This window comes from Theropithecus gelada, chromosome 11 (assembly GCF_003255815.1).
Source record: "Theropithecus gelada isolate Dixy chromosome 11, Tgel_1.0, whole genome shotgun sequence".
Classification (NCBI taxonomy): Eukaryota; Metazoa; Chordata; class Mammalia; order Primates; family Cercopithecidae; genus Theropithecus; species Theropithecus gelada.
The window spans coordinates 30,576,160-30,602,699 of NC_037679.1; the positions used below are offsets into that span (position 1 = coordinate 30,576,160).

General features: G+C 40.1%; 1 protein-coding gene across 3 annotated transcripts in view; it reads left to right on the forward strand.

The window, feature by feature from the left end:
* LGR5 (leucine rich repeat containing G protein-coupled receptor 5) overlaps positions 1-26,540 on the forward strand; it is a 147,329-nt gene that overhangs the window by 98,264 nt on the left and 22,525 nt on the right. The window contains exons 5-8 of one of the 3 annotated variants that reach the window (XM_025403338.1): positions 16,383-16,598; positions 19,928-19,999; positions 22,860-22,928; positions 25,035-25,106. In XM_025403338.1, the coding sequence (XP_025259123.1) occupies positions 16,383-16,598; positions 19,928-19,999; positions 22,860-22,928; positions 25,035-25,106 (429 nt within the window). The remainder of the gene's footprint in view (positions 1-16,382; positions 16,599-19,927; positions 20,000-22,859; positions 22,929-25,034; positions 25,107-26,540) is intronic. The other 2 variants (XM_025403339.1, XM_025403340.1) reach the window with 2 other exon arrangements.

Consider the following 26,540-nt stretch of genomic DNA (forward strand, 5'->3'; position numbering starts at 1 on the left):
CTTCTCCTTTGTTGCACAAGCCTTTACCTGAAGGAAAGAAGAAACAGCTGGAGAAGCAAAACAGCCTCAAGTTGGGGCATCTGTGTAAGGGTGCCGGGATCTAGTGGTTAAATTGAAACGGAGATAATGGCGGTAGCCAATAGGAACTTTAAACAGCTGCCAGGCAGGCAGTAGATAGAAGGATAAGAGTTTGTAACCAAAAGCCACTATCAGCTGAAAGAAGATCACAAACAGAACACAAGCAGAAGTGAACTCTTTGAGAAAGAGAAAACCATGAATCTTTTGTTCGCTGGAACTGGTGGTGCCTCTCTGATAAAGGTGTTCAGATTTAGTTTCTTACAGTCTAGGTATTTACTGTTCACCAGGTGTCTCTACATTTGGTTTCTGGTTTGCAAAAAGAATAACGTTTTGAAACTTTATAAATATGTGTTCCCTGTGAAAAGGTCAAGGGTTAACTTTCTGGTTTGACAGTGACCACATCCAAACTAAAGGATCTAGATGGATCCTCGGCCCCCAGTTCACATTGGATTGTATCAGCTGGGTTATGCAATGTTTGTCAGGGGCCCCTTTGTCCAGGGCACAGACAGACCAGTATGAGTGCTGAATGTTGGCAATGTGTGCCGGTGGACCACTTTTTCTCACTGATATTTTTTGTGCTGCTCTGATACGAGACTTAAGAGTTGTCAAAAAAAAAAAAAAAAAAAAAAAAAAGCATGATACTTTGGGCGATTAAAGTGGGAGGATCACTTGAAGCCAGGAGTTTGAGACCAGCTTGGGCAACATAGTGAGACGCCCCCCACCATCTCTACAAAATAAAAATTAAAAAACTTAGCTGGGTGTGGTGACATGTGCCTGCGGTGCCAGCTAGTCGGGAGGCTGAAGCAGGAGGATGACTTGGGTCCAAGAGTTTGAGGTTACAGTTTATAGTGAGCTATGATCATGCCACTGCACTCCAGCCTGAGCTACAGAGCAAGACCCCAAAGCAAAGAAAGAGAAGAGAAGAGAAGAGAAGAGAAGAGAAGAGAAGAGAAGAGAAGAGAAGAGAAGAGAAGAGAAGAGAAGGATAAACATAGGCTGAACCACCAACCCTGCAGACACCATATTGTACCAACAAAAGGAGTGCCCCACCTATACATACACCAGGCCAGTTTGGAGGTTTAGGGCACATTGTGCCCCTTTAAAGTTCTATTGTTGTCCTGGTTTTAAAGTATTTAATTGTAGCTTCTCTTTCTTCCTTTAAGCACTTATAAAAATAAAAACATTAGTTTGAGTTTACTGGTCATTACAAACATGTATTGCTTATTCATTCTCCATTCATTTTCCAGGCCATATGTTAGCCTCTGTGCTTCTATATCAATGAAGTAATGATGAGGGTAGGACTCTGCCTCATCCACACTGCCAACATCTGGGAAGCCTCCACTCCATTGCCATCTCTTCTTCGACTGGAGTCAAGCCTTAGATCTTCACTTAGACTTTTTTTCTACATGGCTTCTCTTTTTTTTTCTTTTCACTCTCTTGAATTCACTTTATTTTTCTCCACATTATTATATTTCTTGGATTATACATTCACTCTTTAAGAAGCACTCTACACTTGATAGGGGCTGTGTGCTCACTGTCTTTCTACATGCCTGGCCTTGTATAAAGAGTAATGGCAAAAACCACATTTTCTTTTGCACCAACTGAATAACTTCTACAGTGGGCCTTCTGAACACTGACTGCAAATAAGATTCATCTGGAAAGACCTGACACCTAGGCTGCAGCCTAGAACAATTAAAATCAGAATCTCTGGCCAGGTGTGGTGGCTCATGCCTATAATCTCAGCATTTTGGGAGGCTGAGGTGGGAGGATCACTTGAACCCAGGAGTTTGAGACCAGCCTGGACAACATAGTGAGACCCCTGTCTCTCTATAAAAAATTAAAAAGTTAGCTGGGCATGGTGGCCTGCGCCTGTAATCCCAGCTACACATGAGGCTGAGGTGGGAGGATCACTTGAGCACAACAAGAACTCAAGGGTACAGTGAGCCCTGATCATGCCACTGCACTCCAGCCTGGGCGAGAGAGCAAGACCATATCACAAAAAAAAAAAAAAAAAGAATCCCTGAGGATAGGACTCATGCATGCACTAGTGTTTTCTAACTGGCTTAATTGCATAGTTAAGTATTTCCTAAGTGAAAATTAGGAAAACTATTGACCTGACCTGGAGCATTCCCTCAGATGATCTACAAAGTATTCTCCTGAACTCTTTTCCAACCTGAAATTATAAGCTCAAGCAATGTAGCGAGATGCTGTCTCTAAAAATAATTAAGTAAATAAATACAATTGGCTGGGTGTCACATGCATGACTGTAGTCCCACCAATCATGGTGGAGGCTGAGGTGGGAGGATCACTTGAGCCCAGGAATTTGAGGCGGCAGTGAGCTATGATCCTGCCACTGCACTCTAGCCTGGGCAATATAGAGCAAGACCCTGCCTCTGAAAAAACAGAAAAGAAATACCTGAAATAATAACAAAATCCATACTTTGCATTCTACTATGAGCTAATAATATACTTAAAATATAAAAGTCAGGCATTGTCGCGTTTGTGTTTAATTGAAAACAGCTTGCATGCCTATGCATTCCACTGATAACCCAGGGAGATAAAGTTAAGAGGCCACATGCTGTATCACCCTGCTATTCAAATTTGTTCTGTGGGCCAGCAGCATCAGCACCGCCTGAGAAATGCAGAACACTGGGTCTCAGCTCTGTCTTACTTAATAAAAATCTTCATTTTAACAAAATCCTAGGTGATTCGTATGCAAAATGCATTTGAGAAATTAAAATTGTTAGTGTTCTAGAACACTAACAAAGTGGTCCACAAATCAAAAATGGTTGAAAACGACTGACATAGATCATTTGCATTCTTTGCTCCACCCATATACACTTGGTTTCCTTGAATAAAGTTTAGGAAATTTGATATATTGAAATTAGTAACATTGCTGTGAGGAAGAAACAAATTGTGCTCATGTTTCAAGGAATGTTAATTTTCCATTTATTACACATATACAAAAGATGCTTTGTTTTGTTCATAATGGAAACACATAGGTACACTTGTGGTTTTTTTATTTTGTTTTGTTTTTTGAGATGGAGTCTCAATCTGTCACCCAGGCTGGAGTAGAGTGGTGCGATCTCAGCTCACTGCAACCTCCACCTCCCAGGTTCAAGCGATTCTCCTGCCTCAGTCTCCTAAGTAGCTGGGATTGGAGGCACCTGCCACCACGGCTGGCTAATTTTTTGTATTTTTGTAGAGACAGGGTTTCACTATGTTGGCCAGGCTGGTCTCGAACACCTGACCTCAAGTAATCCGCCTGTCTTGGCCTCCCAAAGTGCTGGGATTACAGGAGTGAGCCACAGTGCCCAGGACACTTGTGTTCTTTTAACTCTTCTGATGCTAACCAATTGCTGGGCTAAGGAATAAGAGTGCAGGCCCACAAGCCAGAGCCCAGAAGCCCAGAGCCTGCCCCTGTACAGCATGTACATTTGGCTTCTGACATGGCAGTGACTGCCCAGACACCAATTAGATTTTTTGTAATGTAATCAAATATAACCTAATTTCCTTTCTGTTTTTTGGAAGGGAATAGGAAATGTAATCAGAATTCACAGTAAGCTGTATTTTACCAAAAAACTTTTGGCAGTGTAGACATTTGAGGACTAGCATCAGATTACAGTGATTTGATGGAAACTCAAAACTTAACCCTCCCGTACCCTCACACTTCTATGTTAATAGTTAAGAAATCAATCTATAAAGAAAAATCATTGCTTCATTTGTGATCATCATTAATGAATTTTAAGCAACTCACTGTCACTAGTGAAGTTCAGGATGATCAGAGAGAGTTACGTATTCATGTTTGTCCAGATAACCAGAGTATTATTTAATGCATGTTGGTTTTTATTCCAAGTGTGCACAAGTGAAGCTAACTGTGGAATGTGCATAATCGCAAAGGTAATAGGTTGGTAAATAGGAAGTGAAAGAAGAATTAAACATATCTTTATTATTGTCTCTATTCTCCAATTAACTAATATGCATCTTCAGAATATGACTGTATTTTAAAACCCAAGAATAATGTATAATTCCTGCCTGGCACATCTTATTATGATATCATCTTCAGGGCTATAGAACCCACCCCTGGACTCTATAAAATGTCAATAACTTCATCAGACTCTGCATGGTAGTCTTTTCCTTACAGTAGTCAAAAAAGAGAGAGAAACTAAGTGAGAGGAATAGGTAGGAGGAAGAGATGGGGCTCAAGTGCTGAGCAGAAAGTAAGACAAGCCTAGGACCAGGAGCAGTTTTCTCCCATTAGCATCCAGGAGCCTAACTGGCTTCAGACATGGGATGTAGAATAGGAAGGAAGAAACAGAAGACAAGGAAGTGTAAGCAGACCAAAACAAAGGAAGATGAGGTAGCCAAAAGAGTAAGATTAAAGGATCAAAGGGGTTTAAAAAAAAAAAGTGGTTTTAGTATTGGTGACATTCCTTCCACTAAAATAGTCTCCAGAAACAGAAATCACAAGCCTACACAATAAAAATGAACCATGATTTTAGTTTGTTTCGCTTTCTTCACAAAAGTGCCAGGATGTTAGGTACGTATTGGGATGGAGGTGGACTTAGAAGTTCTAGAGGCCAAAGCATTTGTCTATTGCACAGTGAAGCGTTCACTTCACAGAACCATATGCAGATCAGCACCCAGTGAATTCTTGGGAGGAGGCAAAGTTTTGCCCTGATTCTTCTCCAATTTAAACATTAGGGGAGAATTATTTTAACAGGAGAAGCTCTTTCTACATAATGTTTACAAGAAGAGAGAGCTAAAATTGGAGCATTGTCCACAGAATCATATAAGGAGGGAAAAGCGAATACTTTATGCAATAGCCATGCATGAAAGATTCTTGTATCAGGTTACCTGCCAGTCCTGTGATAAATTGCATACATGGCCGTCCTATCAGAGAAATAAAGAGAACATGGGTGTTATGGAATGAAAAGTAAAATAAATTTGTTTAAAGCTTGTGATGTAAAATGAAGGTTAACTTTGGAAAGTAGATTGGACTCTTGGCTACAGAGATGACAGCCATATAAATGAGGCAGAGTCTTTCTGCCTTTTCAGGATAAACAGGGTCTGTGATCAGTTGTGAGGAGAGGAAAGCACATAAGGAAAGCAGCAGAGAATGGGAATATTGCAAAGACAAAAATCAGAATGTGGAATTGAATACACATCCATAGTTATCAAAGCAGCAGCCTCCCATATTTATTAAACAGTTTTACTTGCATCATCACATTTTGTCCTCACAGAAACCTCATGAAGTAGGTGCTGAGATTATTCCTTCCTTAGTACTGAGGAAGCAAAGAGAGCAGAGAGGTCAGCTGATCTTCCCAAGGTCACATGGTTTCTAACGGAGTCAGGCTAGAGGTGAGTCTGGGATAAGAACCGTGTTTTGCCACCAGATTCCAGAATCTGCCCATTTCACCACCACATTATCTTACCTCTCTCAGAGAATCCTCTGCAGAAAATGGGCACTGATGAGAAGAAGGAAAGGCTTGACAGAAACACATATTACCTGTAGACATATAGTTGTGAATGTTCATAAAAAGAAAGGGAAGTTGGAATGTTGCAAAACGGAAAGAAAAAAATAAAAGAAGGGAAGGCAACAGTATCAAAGCGTGAGCCAGTCAGCCTTTTCGACTGTTTCTCTGTGCATTTAGTTGTCTGGTCCCTCACTACCTGTGAGGTAGAAACTGTCTCCACTTTTCTGAAGAGGAAACCGTAGGTGAGAAAGTGAAAGGCATCCTGCCACTAATGCAAAGGTAAGGTCTGATTAGACAAAGACAAGAAAGAAGAGCATTCCAGACAGAAGGAACTATGTGTGCAACTCCTTACAGTGGTGGGGGAAACCTGGTATATCAAGAAACAGAAGGTCAGTGCAGCTGAGGCAGCAGTGAGGTGGAGAGACTTGCAAGAAGAGCACATCTAGTGAGGCAGGTGGAGGCCAGACCCTTTGAAAGACATTTGGGACATGTCAAGGATCTCAGTCTTTATTGTAAAAGCAATGGGAATCCTTTGGAGAGTTTTAAGGCTGGCAGGTGGGGGTACTCAGACTTGTGTCACTGCAATAGTCTAGGAGAGAAAGGAGAACTTCATCAGGGTAGGGACAGTGGAGATGAAGAAAGGGAGATGGATTTGAGAAATATCTAGGAGATGAAATTACCAGTGTTTGATAATGAATTGGCTACGAAGAATGAAGCAGAAAGAGGTGTGGAGAATAATTTCTAAGTTTCTGGTTTATACAGCCATGTGCTTACTGAAGCCAGTCACTGGACAAGACACACTGGGAGACGGCTATACATATTTGGGGAGTATGTGGTTCTGGGATAATGAGTTTGGTCTTGAGCGCTTGTGTTTAAGGAGGAACAACTAAGTAGAGATGCCACATAGTTTGAAATCCAGATCTGGACTGAAAGATAAAACAAGTAAAATCTAGTTTAGGCCCCCCAACCATGCATTTCTCTTCACCTAACACTTTATTATAATGATTGATTTGTCTGACTACCCTTTAGAAAACATGCTCCGTAATGGTTGGGACCATGCCTCCCTGGTTTACTGCTAGATCTTCAGCACCAGGTAGAGTACCTATGACAAAGAAAGCACTAGGACGTACTTATCGAACTGAACTGAAACCTCAAACTCTAAGTGTTGATCTAGATGGCTACTCAGACGAGACTGGGCACATTCAGGGTGATATGGCCAGAGGCTAGACAGCCACTCAAAGTCAGTTCATCTCCTCTAGTTTAACTGTAACCTGCATTCATTCATCTCCCTGGGTCCAAACTCTTACCTCTATACCCTGGCTTTCCCACATGCCTTTCTTGGGCTGGGAGTTGGACCCAGTGGTTCCTGCAGAGATTTTAGAGTTGATCTATCTGCCAGAATTAGTTTTCCCATTGTCTCAGCTGAGGATTCCCCATTCCAAGAGTAAGACGCAGGAAAGAACCATGATATTAAGTCTTGGAAGGTTAATGAGATTCAGATAGGCAGTGAGTAGGGGATGCTCATGAACACAAGGCCCAGAAGTACTGTGGGAAAGAGCCAGGAAAGAGACTTGACTGGGACAGAGAAATGAGATAAAAGTTTGGCCAGATAAGGTAAGACGAGAGCTTTGAATATCAGAACAGAAAGTTAGGGTTTAAAAGGAATGATAATGTGGAAGAACTGTAGATTTCTAACAGGGGGATTATTTAGAGTGTAACTTTAGGGAGATTAATCTGGCAGCAGCCTACAGGATTAATTGAAGAGATAAGAGATCAAAGGCAAAAGGACCAGCTCAGAGGCTGTTGCAGTAATGCAGGTGTGAAGAGATAAGAGAATTAACTAGACAGTGGAAATGGAAAGTCTCGGAGATGAAGATAAATGGAAAGAACTTGATGAATGATTGTTTGGAAGGCAATGGAAGATTCAAAAATGACCCCTAGATTTTAACCCTGGTGATACCTGGAAGACTAATGGTGCCCCTGATAGAAAAAGGGTCTTCGTTTTCTACGAAGAAAAATAAAACTGAAGAAGTTATTGCTCACATTACATTGGCTGTAGATCATCTCCTTGCTACAGTATTCACAGCAGTGGTGATCTCTGAGCTCACCAAGCAACTTTTAATGTAATTTGACTTTAAAATATATTCCTTATTGGAGTCTTGCACTCCTCAAAGATGCCAGAGAGACAGAGGTTTGGTTCCTTTAGACACTTCATCTGGCTCCTAGTCAAGACAGCTGATTAGTCTCTAAATTACTGCATTTCAATGAACCTGTAGACTTTTATCTCTCCCCAAGCTGGAGAGGGGGAAATTCTTTGTTTTGTTTTGTTTTGTTTTGTTAACCATTTCAGAGGTAAGTCTAAAGCAATAATTTTTCTTCCTACTGGCCACCTTAAGTTTACCAGTACATAAGATGGTGATTAGAAAGACAAAAGCACAAATTTCCCATATAAGCTATCATGTTATTTAATATCTTCCTAGATAGGCTTAATATCTCCCTAGATATTAATTTGGAATCACACATTATGGTCTCCATAAATATTAAAAAAAACAACCACCACCACAACAAAAGTGACTCTGGTGTTATTGTGAAGAATTAATATAAATCATTATGGATTCAAGATGTAAGAGTACATATAGATTAAATAATAGCCCAATAGTATCATAATAATTCTGTGACAAATTTAGCTCCAATGATCCACTGATTCCAGGGCAATAAAATTTCAATGCAGTAAATTTTCTCACAACAAAAAATGTATGTACTTTGTTAAACTGTAATATATGCAGATACAGAACTACACGATTTTCACTTTATTGAAAAAGTAAAATAATAATCAAGAATGCTTTCATTTCTTAAAATTTATAAATGAACTAAATTGCTGTGGTTTTTTGGCTATCATGACTTGTTCAAAGTGGTCTCACAAAATGTACAATATACTGTTTAAGAGGGTTGGTCACTTCTTTAAAACTTATTTTTTAAAAATGCTCATCCAGGCTGGGAGCCGTGACTCACACCTGTAAACCCAGAACTTTGGGAAGCCGAGGCAGGAGGATTGCTTAAGCCCAGGAGTTCAAGACCAGCCTAGGCAACATGGCAAGACTCCATCTCTACAAAAGTAAAAAAATAAAAATAAATATTTTTATAATGCTCATCCAGCCGGGCACAGTGGCTCACACCTGTAGTCCTAGCACTTTCGGAGGCTGAGGCGGGAGGATCACTTGAGATCAGGAGTTTGAGACCAACCTGGCCAACATGGTGAAATCCCGTCTCTACCAAAAAATACAAAAAATTAGCTGGGCATGGTGGTGCACACCTGTGGTCCCAGCTGCTCTGCTCAGGAGGCTGAGGTGGAAGAATCACTTGAACCCAGGAGGCAGAGGTTTCAGTGAGCTGAGATCCTGCCACTGCACTCCAGCGTGAGTGACAGAGTGAGACCCTGTCTCAAAAAACAAGTAAATGCTCATCCAAATATAAAATAGCAATATCAGTCATAAAAATGCATTGCTTCATAACTCTGTTTATTACAAGAATCCCTATAAACTGTATTATGCAGCTGCAACATTCTTCACACTTTTGGCTTTTTTTTCCTCCAAGTCATCCATGTTAATAATTGACATTTTTACAGTCATCTCAGATATGGAATTAACCAAGATCAATGGCTTATCTTTTGACTAACACTTTACTTATTGTAGTTAATGGCTCATCAAAGACATTCTTAAACAAATATATAAATTTGTGTGATACATTGACAAGGTGTCATATATGAGATATGTATAAAGGGCCATTTTCTGGAACAACAATAGCAATAATGATCTCATTCTCTAATCTTCACAATAACACCATTTATAAATGGAAAGTTTCATCAGGGAGTATGGAGTAGCTTGGCAAAATGTTCCTTGTAAAAGAGAAAATTTACATAATTAACCATTTTTACATAGAAATATTAGGAAGAAAACTTTAAACACAAAGAAAATGAGCTTATTTTATTTGGTGGCGGGGGCAGGTGGGGTTGCCTGAACATAAAAGATTAATTGTTTGAGGCCTAGCACTTTGGGAGGCTGAGGTAGGCAGATCACCAGAGGTCAGGAGTTCAAGACCAGCCTGGAAAACAGGGGGAAACCCCGTCTCTACTAAAAATACAAAAAAAAAAATAGCTGGGTGTGGTGGCATGCACCTGTAATACCAGCTACTCAGGAGGCTGAGGCAGGAGAATTGCTTGAACCCAGAAGGTGGAGGTTGCAGTGAGCCAAGATTGGGCCACTGCACGCCAGCCTGGGCGACAGAGTGAGACTTGGTCTCAAAAAATATATATATATTAACAGTTTGCCTGTTACCTTCTAGCTCTTTGCCACGTAGAACACATTGATATGTCAGAACCACATTCACAGTGAACATGGAGTTATGTTTTATTTTTATTTTACCTAATACTGGGTAACATTCATCTCTGTTCTTGCATGGCCTCCATCTATCCAATTGCCCAGGCCAGAATGCTGATTCACCATAGCTTCCTCACCTTCCTCACTGGCCACATCTGGGGAGTCGCCAAGCTCTACCAGGCCCACATATTTAACATCCCTCATAGTAGGCCCTTCCTCGCCATTTCCACACTTCCTTCAGGTACTCATCTTTCTCACCCTGATGACTGCCACTGTCTTGTTCATGTACTTTCCCACCAGGCCCTCCTACACACGGCTATTAGAGTGACCTTTCTACAGCACATGTATTATTAGCGCCTCCAGTCAGAAAGCCTACAACACCCTCATTTCAGAGAAACACTTTTATGCAAACCTTGAAGACTGCTGGGAGAGGATGAGTCATTTCTCACAGACAGGTAGCCCAGAAATCTGGGAGTGATGTCACCCAGACTCCACTTAACTTTGGATACTCACAGTTATTGAGGCCTCTTGACCAGGTTCAGTGGTGGGGAGGCAACAGCTGGGTCCATAAGAGACAGTCCCCTTGGCCAAGCAGCTTGAGCAGCAGAGCCTCGTCAGTAATTGTGGAGTCTTCAACCTCAAGCCCTCCCTCTGGAGAAGGAGTAATTTCAACACACACCCAAAAGTCATGCCATGACCCCTCCTCATCAGTTGTAGCCCTCTAAGTAACATTGCAAAGACTCATACTTAATAAAACTCTGTTCTTGCACCAGGTGTTGTAATATTTTTTCTCAGCCATTTTAGCCTTTTGGACACCAGCTATTCTATTGCTGGCCTAACACAGAAGATGTGCATCCTCTTTTCTCTGTAATGGAAACCTTACTATAATACTGATTAAAACATGCAGCGTAGCGTACTGATTAAAGAATGTATAGTAAATAGAGAATCACCAGCCCATATGGCAAGAAAATGGCAATCTCCCATAGACAGATGTGAAAGGATAAAGGGTTAAGAAACTTCAGGAAGAATAAAATAAACTTTTAGAGGGAAAAAAATGATACCACTTCCTAAATTTGAAGGTTTTCCTCAAATAATAAAGCCTGTTATTAAACAGTAGAATGCTTACTGTTGACAAAACACATTTATATTTTCTCATTTAATACCCAAAGCAATTCTGTGACATGTGATTCTGCCTTATACATGTGAACATTGGCCCACAGAGAGAGATATCAATATGCCCTCAAATCTTGGAATTAAATGACAGTGTCTTGACCTAAATCTGTGTCTCAAGTCTCCTAATTCAGTGCACTTTCCAGTTTACCACATGCCCATTATGTAGGTGGTTGTAGATGGCATAAGATGTAGGGAAAATTTTGTTTTACCTATAAATTATACATACTATATACTATAAACTATACGTAACAGACCTCCCCCAAAAGGAACATAAAATCACTATATTTCCCATATAGTGATCACTTTTCAGATGGCATTTCAAGATCATAATTAAGAGCTTTTATTTGAATGAAGACAAGGCCACTCGTTATTGAAAGTGTTTTACTTTGCTGCGCATAACTGCAGACAGGTTTGGGGCTGCTTCTGTCACAATTTCAGTGGATGCTTAAATGGCCAAGATGCCAAGATCGTTGCTAGAAACTTTCTCTGAAAATGTCACCACTTCTTTGACCTTCAGAATGCAGATACTGTAATTGATGATGTGTCAGAAACAAAACTATTTGCCTTGTTGCATTGTGCGTGTGTGTGTGTGTCTGTATACACACGCGTAGCAATAATAGTAAAGGCTGAAAAAATAAGGGTGACTTCTATAAGTCTAAATGCAAGCACCTCTAAATTATTTCTATTATGAGGGTTGAAAGAAATAGCCTGCATTTCGCAGAACTGAAATTCAGTGACAATCCAGCACTCATTTTAGCCACTTTTGCTTAAACAAAATTTGAATTTACCTTTATTTTTCTGAATGGTTTCAATGGACAAAAGACAACAATACAAAGTGCTAACCAGCTTCATATAATAATATTTAAAATCATTAAGGTACTCTATATTTACAAAGTCCTGTTGTGTTATTTCCTTAATCATAAAGCAACCCTATAAGACAGAGAGGAGTTATCCCCGTTTTACAGATGTGAAAGCTGACGTCTGTTGATTTGGCCAAGGTCATACAGCTTCTAGAATTGGCTGGAACCTGGAACTTCCCATTCCAAATCTCTGCACTAATTTATGGATTCTAAGGTGCCTACACACACACCCTCTGTGACTTGCATAAAATGGAAATAACAAAGAAATACTTAAAAGCAGAACTATATAATATAGTTATTTTTGTTGCTACTGACAATAAGTCTATTATGGAACCATATTTTGTATGTATATGTCTTCTTGTACTGGATAGTGATGTTATCTTATACCCAACTGCTAAAATATTGCGTTTTTCAAATATATGAATAGAGAATGTTCAGCTGCCTGAAAAGACCAGATTGACATAATGTGAACTCTTTGTTTACTTACTGAATGGACACAGCTTCTGCCCTGTCAGCCGCTTTGTCCACAGTCTTAACCTTGTTGTGAAAGAACCACCTGTATGAGTGACTGGATAATTAATTCTCTACTCCTGTTTACCCTTGGGATCTTCTGTTAAGAGTAAATCAGATATAGAAGCAGAGTGTAGAATAGTGGTTGCCAGGGGCTGGGAGTGGGAGTGGTTGAGTGGGGAGATGTTGGAGAAAGGGTACAAAGCTTCAGTTAGACAGGATGAATAACTTCTGAAGATCCATTGTATGGCATGATGACTACAGTTAATGTATGTTACACTTGAAAATTGCTAATAGATTAGATCTTAAATGTTCTCACCACAAAAAAATGTTAAGTATGTGAGGTGATGGATATGTTAATTAGCTTGATTTAATCATTTTACAATATATACATATATCAAAACATCACATTGTACACCATAAATATATGCAATTTTTATTTGTCAATTATTCCTTAACAAAGCTGGAGGAGGAAATTAAATCAGATAATGCCTTTGAATGTGAACAATATACCTGAACTAGATTTAGACCACTGAGTTCAGGTGGATATGAACTCTAAAACACTGCATTTAGAAGGAGTATCATTTATCGAGAGCTACTTATATGAAGAAACTGTTTAGTAGAGAGATGTGTTGATGCTTCACTCGGAACATCTGAAGGTCTACGCTGTTAAGCATTACATCTGGGAATATTAGTATTTAGAGTGTTTGATCTCTGAAGAATTCTCCTGTCTTATTTCATTTCAGATAGCAAATTGGTATAAGATGATAGTGTGGAGGCCAGATTACATCCTTTTTCTGGGGGGAAAAGAAACGTGATTCATAAAAGATATCTGTCCAGAGAAACGGCTATATTAACATTGGGAACTGATACTTGGGTCACTTCAAGATACAGCAGAAACTTTGGTAGCAACATAAAATACCAAAGAAGACAATCCTATGACTTCATGCTGAAAGAGCCTTTTCAATAAATGCATCCCAACGTTTGCAATGAACTTTAAGGTTTGTCATTTTCAAGACTTTTTTATTTTTATTTTGTTTTCTGTTGCCCAGGTTGGAATACAGTGGCGAGATCTTGGCTCACTGCAACCTCTGCCTCCTGAGTTCAAGCAATTCTTGTGCTTCAGCCCCCCAAGTAGCTGGGATTACAAGCATGCACCACCACACCAGCCTAATTTTTGTATTTTTAGTAGAGATGGGGTTTCACCATGTTGGCTAGGCTGGTCTTGAACCCCTGACCTCGGCCTCCCAAAGTTCTGGGATTACAGGCATGAACCACTATGCCCAGTCCAAGACTTTTAGAAACCACTCTTTTTTTTTTTTTTTTTTTAAGACAGAGTCTCACTCTGTTGGCCAGGCATGATCTCGGCTCACTGCAGCCTCTGCCTCCTGGATTCAAGTGATTCTCCTGCCTCAGCCTCCCAAGTAGCTGGAACTACAGGTGTGCGTTGCCACGCCCAGCTATTTTTTGTATTTTCGATAGAGATGGGGTTTCGCCATGTTGGCCAGGCTGGTCTGGAACTCCTGACCTCAGGTGATCTGCCCGCCTCAGCTTTTCAAAGTGCTGGGATTACAGGTGTGAGCCACCGGGCCCAGCCATCACTCATACTTTCAATGCATAAACGACTGGCAATGATCAGTCAACATATCAGCATGAACGTAGAAGCTGAAATTATTAAGTCTCTATCCTTTAATCAGTGCAATAGTTAAGGAGAGCTTACATGTGTGCTTTACTTCTAGTCAAACAAAAGCAATCACCTCTTTATCTCCTGATGAAATTATACCTTATGTGAGCATAAGCCAAGCACATTGTTGCTAGAGAAAGGAAGGAGAGATGGTGTTGAGTTTTCTAAACATTTCTGGCTCCATTTGTTGACAAAACCTTAAGATGTTTGAAAGCTGCGTTTTTGTTGCCGACAATGATAGTTGTTCAATTGGAAATTTAGTTGTAAATGGACTACGACACCCAACTCTTAAAATTTGCTCCAAGTGACCTTATCTCAGCTATTATCAAAATGTGGCTCAGGGAGGGCCTTTGAGGCATTGCTTGTTCCTTCCCATTCAGTCCGTAGAAGTAGGAATCAGAAGATGATTGAAGTGGCATAGTGGCCAAAAGTGAGGAAGCTGCTTTCCATAGAAATGAGCTTCCTCCCAACAAAGAATTTCATTTCTAAATTGTTTAATTTTGGTTTGCTGGAGATTATTTTGTGATCCTGGTGTGCTTCCTGCATCTGTTTAGTCTTAAATGCTTCCGAAAACATTTTTCAGAATCCACTTGTGATTTTCTAATCCTACCTAATACATGGGCCACTAAAATACAGCTCTTCTTTTTTTAATCCTATCTTTGAAAATGCAAATGTGTGGGTCTTAAAAGCAGATTGGGAAAAAAAACAAGTGAGGGCTATTGGAAGCATAGTTTGAGTGATGGTGGTTCTAGTATTCGTACATCTTACAGAAAATTGCAAATGATGTGAGTTTTGTCACTTCCATACAAAAAGTTAGGACCTTTACATTATAGCCACTGTTTATGTTGGATTGGGGCAAAATAAATGTATTGCACTCCCTCTGCTGGCTTTGAGGTGGCAACAGCTCATTAACCAGACTTATTTTTAGATGTATTTCCCCATTTTAAAACAGATGAAAATGGAGTATAGGAAAAGGAAGCAAAAGCTGGAAAGTTGTTAATTTTATTATTCCTTTAGAATGCCAGAAAAACAAACATCTTCTTCACACAAATGGTTAGGATAAGCAAGAAAGCCAGCAGTTTTCAGGCTTTTCAGTGCTGTCCTAAGAAAAAGGGAGGGGCCCCCTCTCTGTTTTCCCTGAGGCGTGTCTCTAGCAGTCCATGAAAACTTACTCAGTTCCAGTGAGAACACATGCACACAGAGAGGGGAACGTCACAAACCGGGGCCTGTCGGCAGGTGGGGGTCAAGGGGAGGGAGAGCATTAGGACAAATACCTAATGCATGCGGTGCTTAAAACCTAGATGATGTGTTGATAGGTGCAACAAACCACCATGGCACATGTATAACCATGTAACAAACTTGCACATTCTGCACATGTATCCCAGAACTTAAAGTAAAATTAAAAATTAAAAATTAAAAAAAATTACTCAGCAGGGTGCGGTGGCTCACACCTGTAATCCCAGCACTTTGGGAGGCCGAGGTGGGTGAATCGCATGAGGTCAGGAGTTCAAGACCAGCCTGGTCATCATGGTGAAACCCTGTCTCTACGAAAAATGCAAAAATTAGCTGGGCATGGTGGCAGGCGCCTGTAGTCCCAGCTACTCGAAAGGCTAAGGCAGGAGAATCGCTTGAACCCGGGAGATGGAGGTTGCAGTGAGCCGAGATCGCGCCATTGTACTCCAGGCTGGGCAACAAGAGCGAGAGGCTTCTTCTCAAAAAAAAAACAAAAACAAAAAAACTCAGTTCCTTCAAATACTGAAATGAAATAATCTTTTCCCAGAGCTTACTGAACAACCTATCAGGCTAGTATATTTAGTGTGTTCAAAACAGCCAGGGAAAGCAAAGACATTCTTTTGGCTTAGGGTGGGAGGAAAAAAAGGGTATCTCTATGCTAGTGTCAGAAAGAAACTAAAAGATCATCACACTGAAACTCCATACCTCGGGGGAGGCCGCTTCCATCCATGAAAGAACATTACCTACAAGCCTGGAAGAGAATCATAGCACCATGGAATTTTAGAGCCAGAGGACCTAGGAAGCAACAGTCTACACATGAATGAGAAGGAGAGCTCATCTGGAGAAGAAAACGCTCCGGATGTCAGGGCTCCCGGGGACCCCAGGCCCTGTTCCACTCTTGTTCGTCATGCATGGGGAGGGTTTTCCTGCAAAGTTGACCTTCGGCTTGGGCTTTGCTCTTTTTTCCATTCTTGCTTTCTTTCTTCCACAGGCGTCTGGATGCTAACCACATCAGCTATGTGCCCCCAAGCTGTTTCAGTGGCCTGCATTCCCTGAGGCACCTGTGGCTGGATGACAACGCTTTAACAGAAATCCCCGTCCAGGCTTTTAGAAGTTTATCAGCATTGCAAGCCATGACCTTGGCCCTGAACAAAATACACCACATACCAGACTATGCCTTTGGAAACCTCTCCAGCTTGGTAGTTCTGTAAGTTTTATTGATTTTGCTCTCTCTTTTAACAGTTTCTAATGTCACTGGAAGACCTTGGCCTTAAAATGCTGGCTCTTCAAAGCTTAAATGGGGACATTTTAAGGGAGGAAAACCTCCTGAGCTCCTCCCCAAAATGACTTATAAATGCTCCAATTGTGTAAATGACTTAAACAATACTTATCAAGTACCTGCTAGGTGCCAAGCACCGCAGGGCATACAAAGATAATGAAATATGACCTCTGCCTTAGAGGAGCCCATTACATATTGCACAAGGAGTCACCGCACTATACAGTTAGTACAGTAACCTAAGTTAATAAAAATTCCTTATTTTTAAAAATGATTGATAATTCAGGTCAAATTGAAAGATGCTCTTCTTATTCTCTAATAAGAACTTTCTGAACCCTTACCAAGGAAAGAGAAATGAGAACAAATGATGTAACTGCTCAATGAGTTCCTTTTGCCCACTGCCCAAATAGAGGCGATTTATTAAGACAAGAGAATTGCAATAAAGAGTAACACACAAGGCCGGCATGGTGGCTCACGCCTTTGCGAGGCCAAGATGGGTGGATCACTTGAGGTCAGGAGTTCAAGGCCAGCCTGGCCAACATGGTGAAACCCCACCTCTACTAAAAATACAAAAATTAGCTGGGCATGGTGGCACATGCTTGTAATCCCAGCTATTAGGGAGGCTGAGGCAGGAGGATCACTTGAACCCAAGAGGCCGAGGTTGCAGTGAGCCAAGATTGTGCCACTGCACTCCAGCCTGGAGAAGAGAGTGAGACTCTGTCTCAAAAAAAAAAAAAAAAATTAGTTTAACACACATACAGCCAGCTCAATGGAAGACTAGAGTTTTATTATTACTCAAATCAACCTCCCCGAAAATTCAGAGGCAAGAGTTTTTTCAAAGATAGTTTGGCTAGCAGGGAGCTAGGGAATGGGGAATGCTGATTTGTTGGGTCAGGGATGAAATCATAGGGGGTTGAAGTTGTCCTCTTGCTCTGAGTCAGTCCTGGGTGAGGGCCTTAAGACCAGATGGGCCAGTTTACCCATCTGGGTGGTTCCATCTGAGCTATCAGAATGCACGATCTGAAAAATATCTTGAACACCAATCTTAAGTTTTAAACAATAGCGATGTTATCCATAGGAGCAACTCAGAGGTTAGGAGTCTTGTGGCCTCTGGCTACATGACTCCTAAACCATAATTTCTAATCTGTGGCTAATTTGTTACTTTTACAAAGGCAGTCTGGTCCCCAGGCAAGGAGAGAGTTTGTTTTGGAAACAAGCTGTTATCATTTTGTTTCAAAGTTAAACTATAAACTAAATTCCTCCCAAAGTTAGTTCAGCCTACGCCCAGGAATAGACAAGGGCAGCTTGGAGGTTAAAGGCAAGATGGAGTCGGTTAGGTTAGATCTCTTTCATTGTCATATTTTTCTCACCGTTGTATTTTTGCAAAGGTGGTTTAATTGACAGCATGTTATGCATTTGCACAGCTTTTCCCCCCGTATGTCTAGATTTCATTATTTTAGTGAATCAAAAAATGATTCTCAAAGAAGTAATACTTTGAAAAATAATCAGTCTTCTTTAAAAATGTAGCAATATGACCCTCACATGTATAATACAATTACCAATCATCGAGGAAGGCTTTGTCTCACTATTTCTCTCTTTGTTTCATGCCCACCCACTGACCCACCGCTTCCTTCAATCATTCCACCTGATGACATGTCTGTCCCTTGCACTGTAGTATATACTCCTTTGAGGGCTGGACAATATCTTATTTATCTTTTTAGGTTCCCCTCAATCTCCTTCCTCATATGCTGCATGTAGAAGACCCTCAATGAATGTTACATAAATCTCACCTAAAATGAAAATTTATTTATTAGAACAAAAATCTTAGCATAGAAGGAAAAGAAATTTTGTGATATTAGAAATTTCTACACTGAATTTCACATATAAAGATGATGCTACTGACCCACCAGAAGCTGGATATATGCTTTAATTTCTTTTCCTCCACTAGAGGAAATGGATTTATACAGATCCAGCTACACTTTTAAACCTTGTCCTCCTTAAGCCCATTTTCTAAAAGCCTTTTGAGAGTTGGTCCAGTTTTCAGTTGTGCACAGCTGTTCTCACTGGCTCTGACCTAACTGACTTACCATTTGAGCCAAAGATGACAATTATATACACTAATACTGTGTCAAGATAACTAATCTCCTTGGGTAGCAGAAAAATCTGATCACCATTGCCTGTGACTGAAATTGTTGTTTCCTGTTAACCTGTGCCCCTGCCCTGGGAAGGTAGCCATTATATGCCTTCAGCTTTATTGGAAAATGTGCTTGCTACATCTATCCTCCAGGTGTCAATGATGGTCAGTATCACTGCTTAACATCCTATATCCCAAAGCCATGCTGAACAAACTATGCTTACAAATATGCCTTGAGAATGTAAATTAGTTCAACCATTGTGGAAGACAGTGTGGCAACTCCTCAAAGACCTAAAGACAGAAATACCATTTGACCCAGCAATCCCATTACTGGGTATATACCCAAAGGAATAGAAATCATTCTATTATAAAGACACATGCATGTGTATGTTCACTGCAGCACTATTCACAATAGCAAAGACATGGAATCAACCTAAATGCCCATCAACGATAGACTGGATAAAGAAAATGTGGTACATATACACCGTGGAATACTATGCAGCCATAAAAAAGAACAAGATCATGTCCTTTGCAGGAACATGAATGGAGGCTGTTATCCTTAGCAAACTAATGCAGGAACAGAAAACCAAATACTGAATGTTCTCACTTAGAAGTGGGAGTTAAATGATGGGAGCACACATGGACACACAGAGCAGAACAACACACACTGGGACCTATCAGAGGGTGGAAGGTGGGAGGAGGGAGAAGATCAGGAAAATAACTAGTGAGTACTAGGCTTAATACCTGGGTGATGAAATAATCTTTACAATAGACCCCCATGACACAAGTTTACCTGTGTAACCAACCTTCACATGCACCCCTGAACTTAAAAATTTTTTTAAAAAGCCTTGAAACCCAAACTTACTTATACCAATTGTGTTGCTCATATTATTATACACACCCTGATGTCCCAAAGCTAAAAGGTAAAAAACTGTGACTGTTTTTTAAATTCTGTGGTATAGAATCATCTGTGGTATGAGTGAATGCAGCATATAGCCATTTTTTAAGTTAGCTTCTTATAATTAGTGCATTCTTCAGTTTAAGTTTCTTTGGATTTAAGCTATCAAAATGGTAAGTGTGCTCTGTGCAGTGTGTCTTCCTAACTATCTGTAATGTTCTACTGCAGACATCTCCATAACAATAGAATCCGCTCCCTGGGAAAGAAATGCTTTGATGGGCTCCACAGCCTAGAGACTTTGTGAGTTGACCTTTTATTTGTTTCCCTTTTTTCAGTATTTTCATGAATATTCTGAAAGAATCAAAATAGCCTTAAAGCCAAACTTTGTTTGATTCGGTTAATTGCCTAAGCTTTCAACAGATATTTACAGTGGCATTATCTTACACACACAACCCTCACAGGGCTGAGCAATAAAATTGGGATTTTATTTTAATCTAATGAGAGTGATAAATTAGTTAGAATCATTATAGACTAAATGAGATGTTCTCTACTGCGCAGTGACTATTTGCTTAGAAACGTGTAGTCTCTGTCAAGGATCACTCAGGCTCACTGTTCATGAGTCTGGTACTCCCTGCTGAATGAGAGGATGCAGGCCAGGCCAATGCCTGCGTCTTCCATCTCAGATGAACAGGCATCTCATTAGGAAACAGTGACAGCTCATGCTAAAGCAATTCAAAAGATGAAAAGGGGACGGGGCATGGTGGCTCGTGCCTGTAATCCTAACACTTGGGAGGCCCATGCGGGAGGATCGCTTGAGCCCAGGAATTTGAGGCTGCAGTGAGCTGTGATCATGCCACTGCACTCCAACCTGGGTGACAGAGCAAGACCTTGTCTCAAAAAAAGAAAAAAAGATGAAAAGTAATAATAGCTACTATTTATTGAGTATATCTATAATCAAATATTGCACTTAGCATTTGGCATACATTGTTTTAATTACTTCTTACAGTATCCCAGTTTAGGCTCTAGCGAGGTAAAGTTATTACATATCTAGTCAGTAGCAGAACTGAGATTTGCTTCCTCCTCTAGTCTGATTCTGAAATCCATGTTTACTACTATATACTACTTCCAAAGAATAAGTCAAAAGTTCAGTTCTTAATTGATACCTATAGTAAAAATAGAGTCCAGTCAGCTGACCATATCCTAGACACTCTCACAGAGCCAAGGTAGAGGTTCTTGTGGGCCACAGCAGGGACCCAGGCTTTTCCCGGGGGAGGAGACGCTCTTCATTGCCCTGTTGAGAAAGGTGTGATGAGAGTGAGGTGACAGGCAGGGAGGGTCCTGAGTGTGCTGGGAGAGGAGGGTGGTTGCAGCCATGTCACCATCCCTACCCTCACATTTTTAATACTCAAATGCAATAAACCACACAGGTCACTGAATCTGCAATGCTGGCTCTGACCAGAACCGCAAAATGCAAAGACCAAAGACCACTTCTCCTGTGCCCTTGGGGCCCACTGTTCATCTGCATACAGAGCTTAGCAATTTGTTCATAATCAATTTAGCTTCTAACCAGATTTGGGTTACTAATTTCCTGAGGGACCCTGTGTTGATGGTATTCTTCTTCTAGCCTATGAGCGCTAACAGCTCTTTCCAGGGGTAAGTCACCCTGTGTTTCCTCTTAGGTGGCAAAGATGAACTCGTCCAGGCAGGACCTTTACATCAACTTAATGGCATAGACAAGCAGTTCCCATCAGCTGCTAGGAAAAATTAGAACTCTTATCTACACAGGGCTGGGCTCAGAAATCTCACCAATGGAAATCACCTTCCAGCCCTTTTGAACAATAACAGGAATGAAAAACAAGATGGGCTTTGATGGGTATTTCCATAAATAGTCTTTTTTTTCCCCTCCCTCAATCTTTGGGGTAAGGACCCAGGATTGCATGTAAATAACATAGAGCAAAACATGTCAGGGAAAAGTTCATGTGAGTCTTATTGTCTCTCCTTCCCCTACCATGCCCAGGGCTACAGAGGATAAGCAATTTGGTTATTTCCAGCCTCTTCCTTTCCCTCACTAGAAATCCAAGTAATTTATAAGGGCCCAATCCTTGTTTAATCAAAACAGAGCATCTGGAGAGATTTACAAACAGGAAGAAAATTTATGTCTACAAAAGACACGCGTTTCCTGCCTGCAGTATAGCTTAAGGATGGTTTGTGCCAGACAAGTAGGAACCTTGATTCATGTTTAACTCAGTCAGATTATCTCTCTCTTAAAATTAAATAGCAATTCTCCACAGAGGAGAACCTAACCACATGTGATTGCCTGACCAAAAGGTTTTTCTGCGTCATCTGGGAAATCTGCCATTCCCAGAGACCAGGAGGCAATTACTTTTTCATACAAAGATCTAGATAGAAGGTAGAGTAAGTCTGTAAAGCACTTGTGAGTAATGAAATTGAAAAGCCAATTGTGCTATAACAGATACAGAAACTAATGATTTGAGATAATTTGACCACTTCATCTCTGGTCATGAGGAATAACATAGAACTTTGCTGCACAGATCAAAGAAAACATCCTATTTCTGAATCATTTACGACACTGAAGAAATTCTAGACAAAATTCCTTTCTGAGAGTACCCTGTCTCACATAAACTTCTCCAGAAGTAAGATTCATCCTGGACTTCAGGCTGGGAGGGATGTGGGAACCCTGTGAAAGTCAAAGACAAAGCAGCCCTGCAAGATGTCATGTCACAAGGGAGTGAAGGAGGGAACAAGAAAAGGGATGTGATCCAGGAGCCCTGAGGAGTGCAAATTCACACTGGCCAATTAGTGAGCCGGGTTCAGTTGAAGAGCTCCATCAGGCAGCCATCAACACCTGGTCAAAGACGCATCTTTCCTACTTAGAAGCTAATGCTCCCGCACACTCTCTTTTTGAGACGCCCCAGTGCCATTGAGCCTTGACTCTCAAATTTCTTATGATTAGTCAAATGACCATTTTAATTACAGAATGTTGGTAGTCAACAAGCCAAGAAAATCTCTTTCCATCAACAAAAGCAATGAGAACTTCCATTAGTCATATGGGCTCATTGGAATAGCATGTTAACTTTCCTTGTAGAGTATATATGAAGTTTTAAATAAAAAACTGAAAATACTGTTTACTCATTTTCAGAGATTTAAATTACAATAACCTTGATGAATTCCCCACTGCAATTAGAACACTCTCCAACCTTAAAGAACTGTAAGTATTTAGGACAATTTCAATGGGAGAACTTTATCCTTTTGTGAATTTATTTAAAAATACATGTGATTATTTTACATAATATGATTTGCTAGAAAATTTTAACTTTATATAAATAATGATAAAGTACTCTTGAAATATATTTTAATTGATTCTATCTCTAGCAAATACCAGATAATATTTTTTATTTATGCTGGGTTTCTCTAACATATATATAAAAGAAATACATATATTTCTGTAAGTCATATTCTTTTCTCTTTTTCTAAGCCATACATACTCTCCCAACATTTATATACTTTATATATTTGTAGATTTTTAGTATAGAACTAAAATGGAATTTAGTTGCTGAGCATTTCTGAGAACTTGAACATTTCTGGGTTGCATAAGTCTAGAAATAGATGAATCAAACTGTCTGTGCCTAGTAAAGTATGAGATGCATTCACATACATTGCAGCTGACCCTTGAACAACTCGGGGTTAGGGACACCAACCCTTGCACAGTAGAAAACCCACGTAAAACTTTTGACTCCTTAAAAACTTGACTACTAATAGCCTAATGTTGGCCAGACGCCTTACCAATAACATAAACAGTCCATTAACACATATTTTGTATATGTATTCTGTACTGTATTCTTATAAAAGTAAGCTAGAGAAAAGAAAATGTTATTTAAAAAATCCTAAGGAAGAGAAAATGTATTTACTATTTATTACGTGGAAGTGGATCATCATAAAGGTCTTCATCCCTGTCATCTTCACATTGAGGAGGCTGAGGAGGAAGAGGAGATGTTTGTCTTGTTATCTCAGGGGTGGCAGAGGCTGAAGAAAACCCACGTATAAGTGGAGCCACGCAGGCAGTGGTCATGCCTGTAATCCCAGCACTTTGGGAGGCCAAGGCAGGCAGGTTACTTGAGGCCAGGTGTTCGAGACCAGCCTGGCCAACATGGTGAAACCCCGTCTCTACTAAAACTACAAAAATTTGCCGGGCCTGGTGGCACATGCCTGTAATCCCAGCTTCTTGGGAGGCTGAGGCACGAGAATTGCTCTGAACCAGAGGGGCGGGGATTGCAGTGAGTCAAGATTGCACCGCTGCACTCCAGCCTGGGAGACAGAGCAAGATTCTGTCTCAACAACAACAACAAAAAGTGGATCCATGCAGTTTAAACCCATTTTGTGCAAGGGTTAACTGTATTTCATTTGTAAATGTTTAATGAATCTTATTTAATTCTAAAGCCCCATAATTTTACTAAAGAAAAGCTGACTTTCAGCCACTGGGTTGCATATACTGCCTTTTAGATGATAAAATTTGATTCGCTTTTTTGTATCTAAAAAGATAAATAACCTATGTGAGTAATGTTCTAACACTTGGAAAGGAAAATAAACATAGAACCTCATTTCCCTAGCAGTGAGAAATAAGACATACAGCTAAAGGAGACACAGAGGAGCTTGTTTATAAGAAAAACCCTTAGGGTGTTCTGACTCAGGAAACCCCATGTGTGGCTTAGCTGGGCTTCGTGGCATAGGGTCACCTCATACAGCCACAGGCCCAAATAAGCTCCAAAGATCCTTGAATCTGCTTCTCTGCCATTCAGACAACATCAACAACAACAGATGACAATCAGCTTATAACTACAGACTCACTGAGCCAGGTCACCTTTCTTCAAGTCAGAAAATTTTGTCCTTATAAGGAGACTACTTAAATCTTTACTTCACTGCAGCTTAAGTCAATTTTCTCTTCCAGCTTCAAATGGGGTCAGGAGGAGTGATCATAATCTCTCCAAAAATGGTTTCCACTCTCTCCTGCTTTTATACAATGATGCTCTGTTGGATATTAACAGGTTTTCTTCTTATAACATTAGATTGTGAGTTTTCATGAAGTGCAGTTATTATTTTCAGATTCTTTATTTCTCCTTTAAGATGACAGCACATGACTTTTTTTATCCCCTAGAGAGTAAATAACGGCACCTAAGTTTCAAGATGCATAGAGGAATTTAACGTTGTCCTCTGGTTACTAAAGGTTCTGATTATTGCCACTGTGGTCAGGGTGGGGGATTCTATTAAATAATTTTACTCCACACATGATTTTTTATAATGTTTTTTCTCTTTCTAGAGGATTTCATAGCAACAATATCAGGTCAATACCTGAGAAAGCATTTGTAGGCAACCCTTCTCTTATTACAATGTAAGTGACTATAATGCTTTTTGGTTTCTCCATCCTGAAATATAGCATATATTATACTTTTAAATACAATGAATATTCTATATTTGCTTGAGTTTCGTCTCAGTCAATCTAAGAGCTCATACAGAAAGGTATATACGCATGCATTTTGCCAGGTTCTAGCTGAACATTGAAATAATATAAAAGATTTTTTTAAAGATCACATTATGATTTGTATCTCCAGATGTGCTAGGTATCTTTAAAATAATCTTGTATAATGCTTTTTATTACCTCTATTTTCCAAGGAATAAAACTGATTTTTAGAGCATTAATGTCAAGTCTGCATAGTCATTCTGAACTTAAACCTGAGTATACTAGAAATATAAATTATTATATACAAATAGATGTCTTTTACAGCAATAGACTCCAGCCTAAATTGATGGTAGGAGGTTTATACTGTTTTGTGCTAAGTCTCTATCTTCATTCATTATTATGCCCAAACATCACATTTATACAAACTGGGATGTAAATCTAGAAAGATAAATAATGTTTTAGAAAGGTGTATATGAGGATTTATATGCCATAAAAGAATAAAATAGGCCAGGTACTGTGACTCATGCCTGTAATTCTAACACTTTGGGAGGCCAGTGCAGGAGGATCACTTGAGCCCAAGAGTTGGAGGTTACAGTGAGCTATGATCACGCCTCTGAAGTTCACCATGGGCAACAGAGCCCTGTCTCAAACAAAATAATAAAATAGAGTTACAACTACAAAGTATAACTAACGTTATGTTTCACATTTAATACAGAAGAATGATGATATATAGTTATGAGTATGAGGCTGGCTCTTAGACAAAAGGCTCCTCTCCAAGGCAGGTTTGGGACACCATCAAACCTGAGGCTGTGAATGAGAAGCCTGAATATAGAGGAGGAGAGTAAGGACAACTGTTAAACATGACTCTAGGGGCACTTCTCTGCAGATGTTGGTCCTGTGCCAACTGGATTGACGGGCTTTCTGGAACCATGTGTTATTTGTCACAAATGAGCAGGAGTCCCAATTAGCCCTGACAACTGGAAGAAAAAAACTATTCATTGTTTCTGAAATGTTCTGGCAATATTTTGCCAAACTAAGAGTTTTAAAGTGTATTGACAATAAACATTAGCCCTCATTAGAGAGTATTTGCATATTAAGAGGTTGGCAAATGACATTGCCTTTGCTCCTCCTTCTGCAGCCACAGTACTGGTTTTTCATCACTCTTTTGATATGCTAATACTCCCCGATACTCCTCGAGGAACTAGCAGCGCACCCCCCACCCCCCACCATAACTATTAGAGCTCCTATCCACTATTTGACAGTAGTAGCCACTTTCTCCCAGAAACTGTCCTCTCTTTGCTTCTGCATCTGTTTCCATCTCTTCAAAGCCTGCATTTCTGTGAATGCTTTCCGATCCAGTTGGCT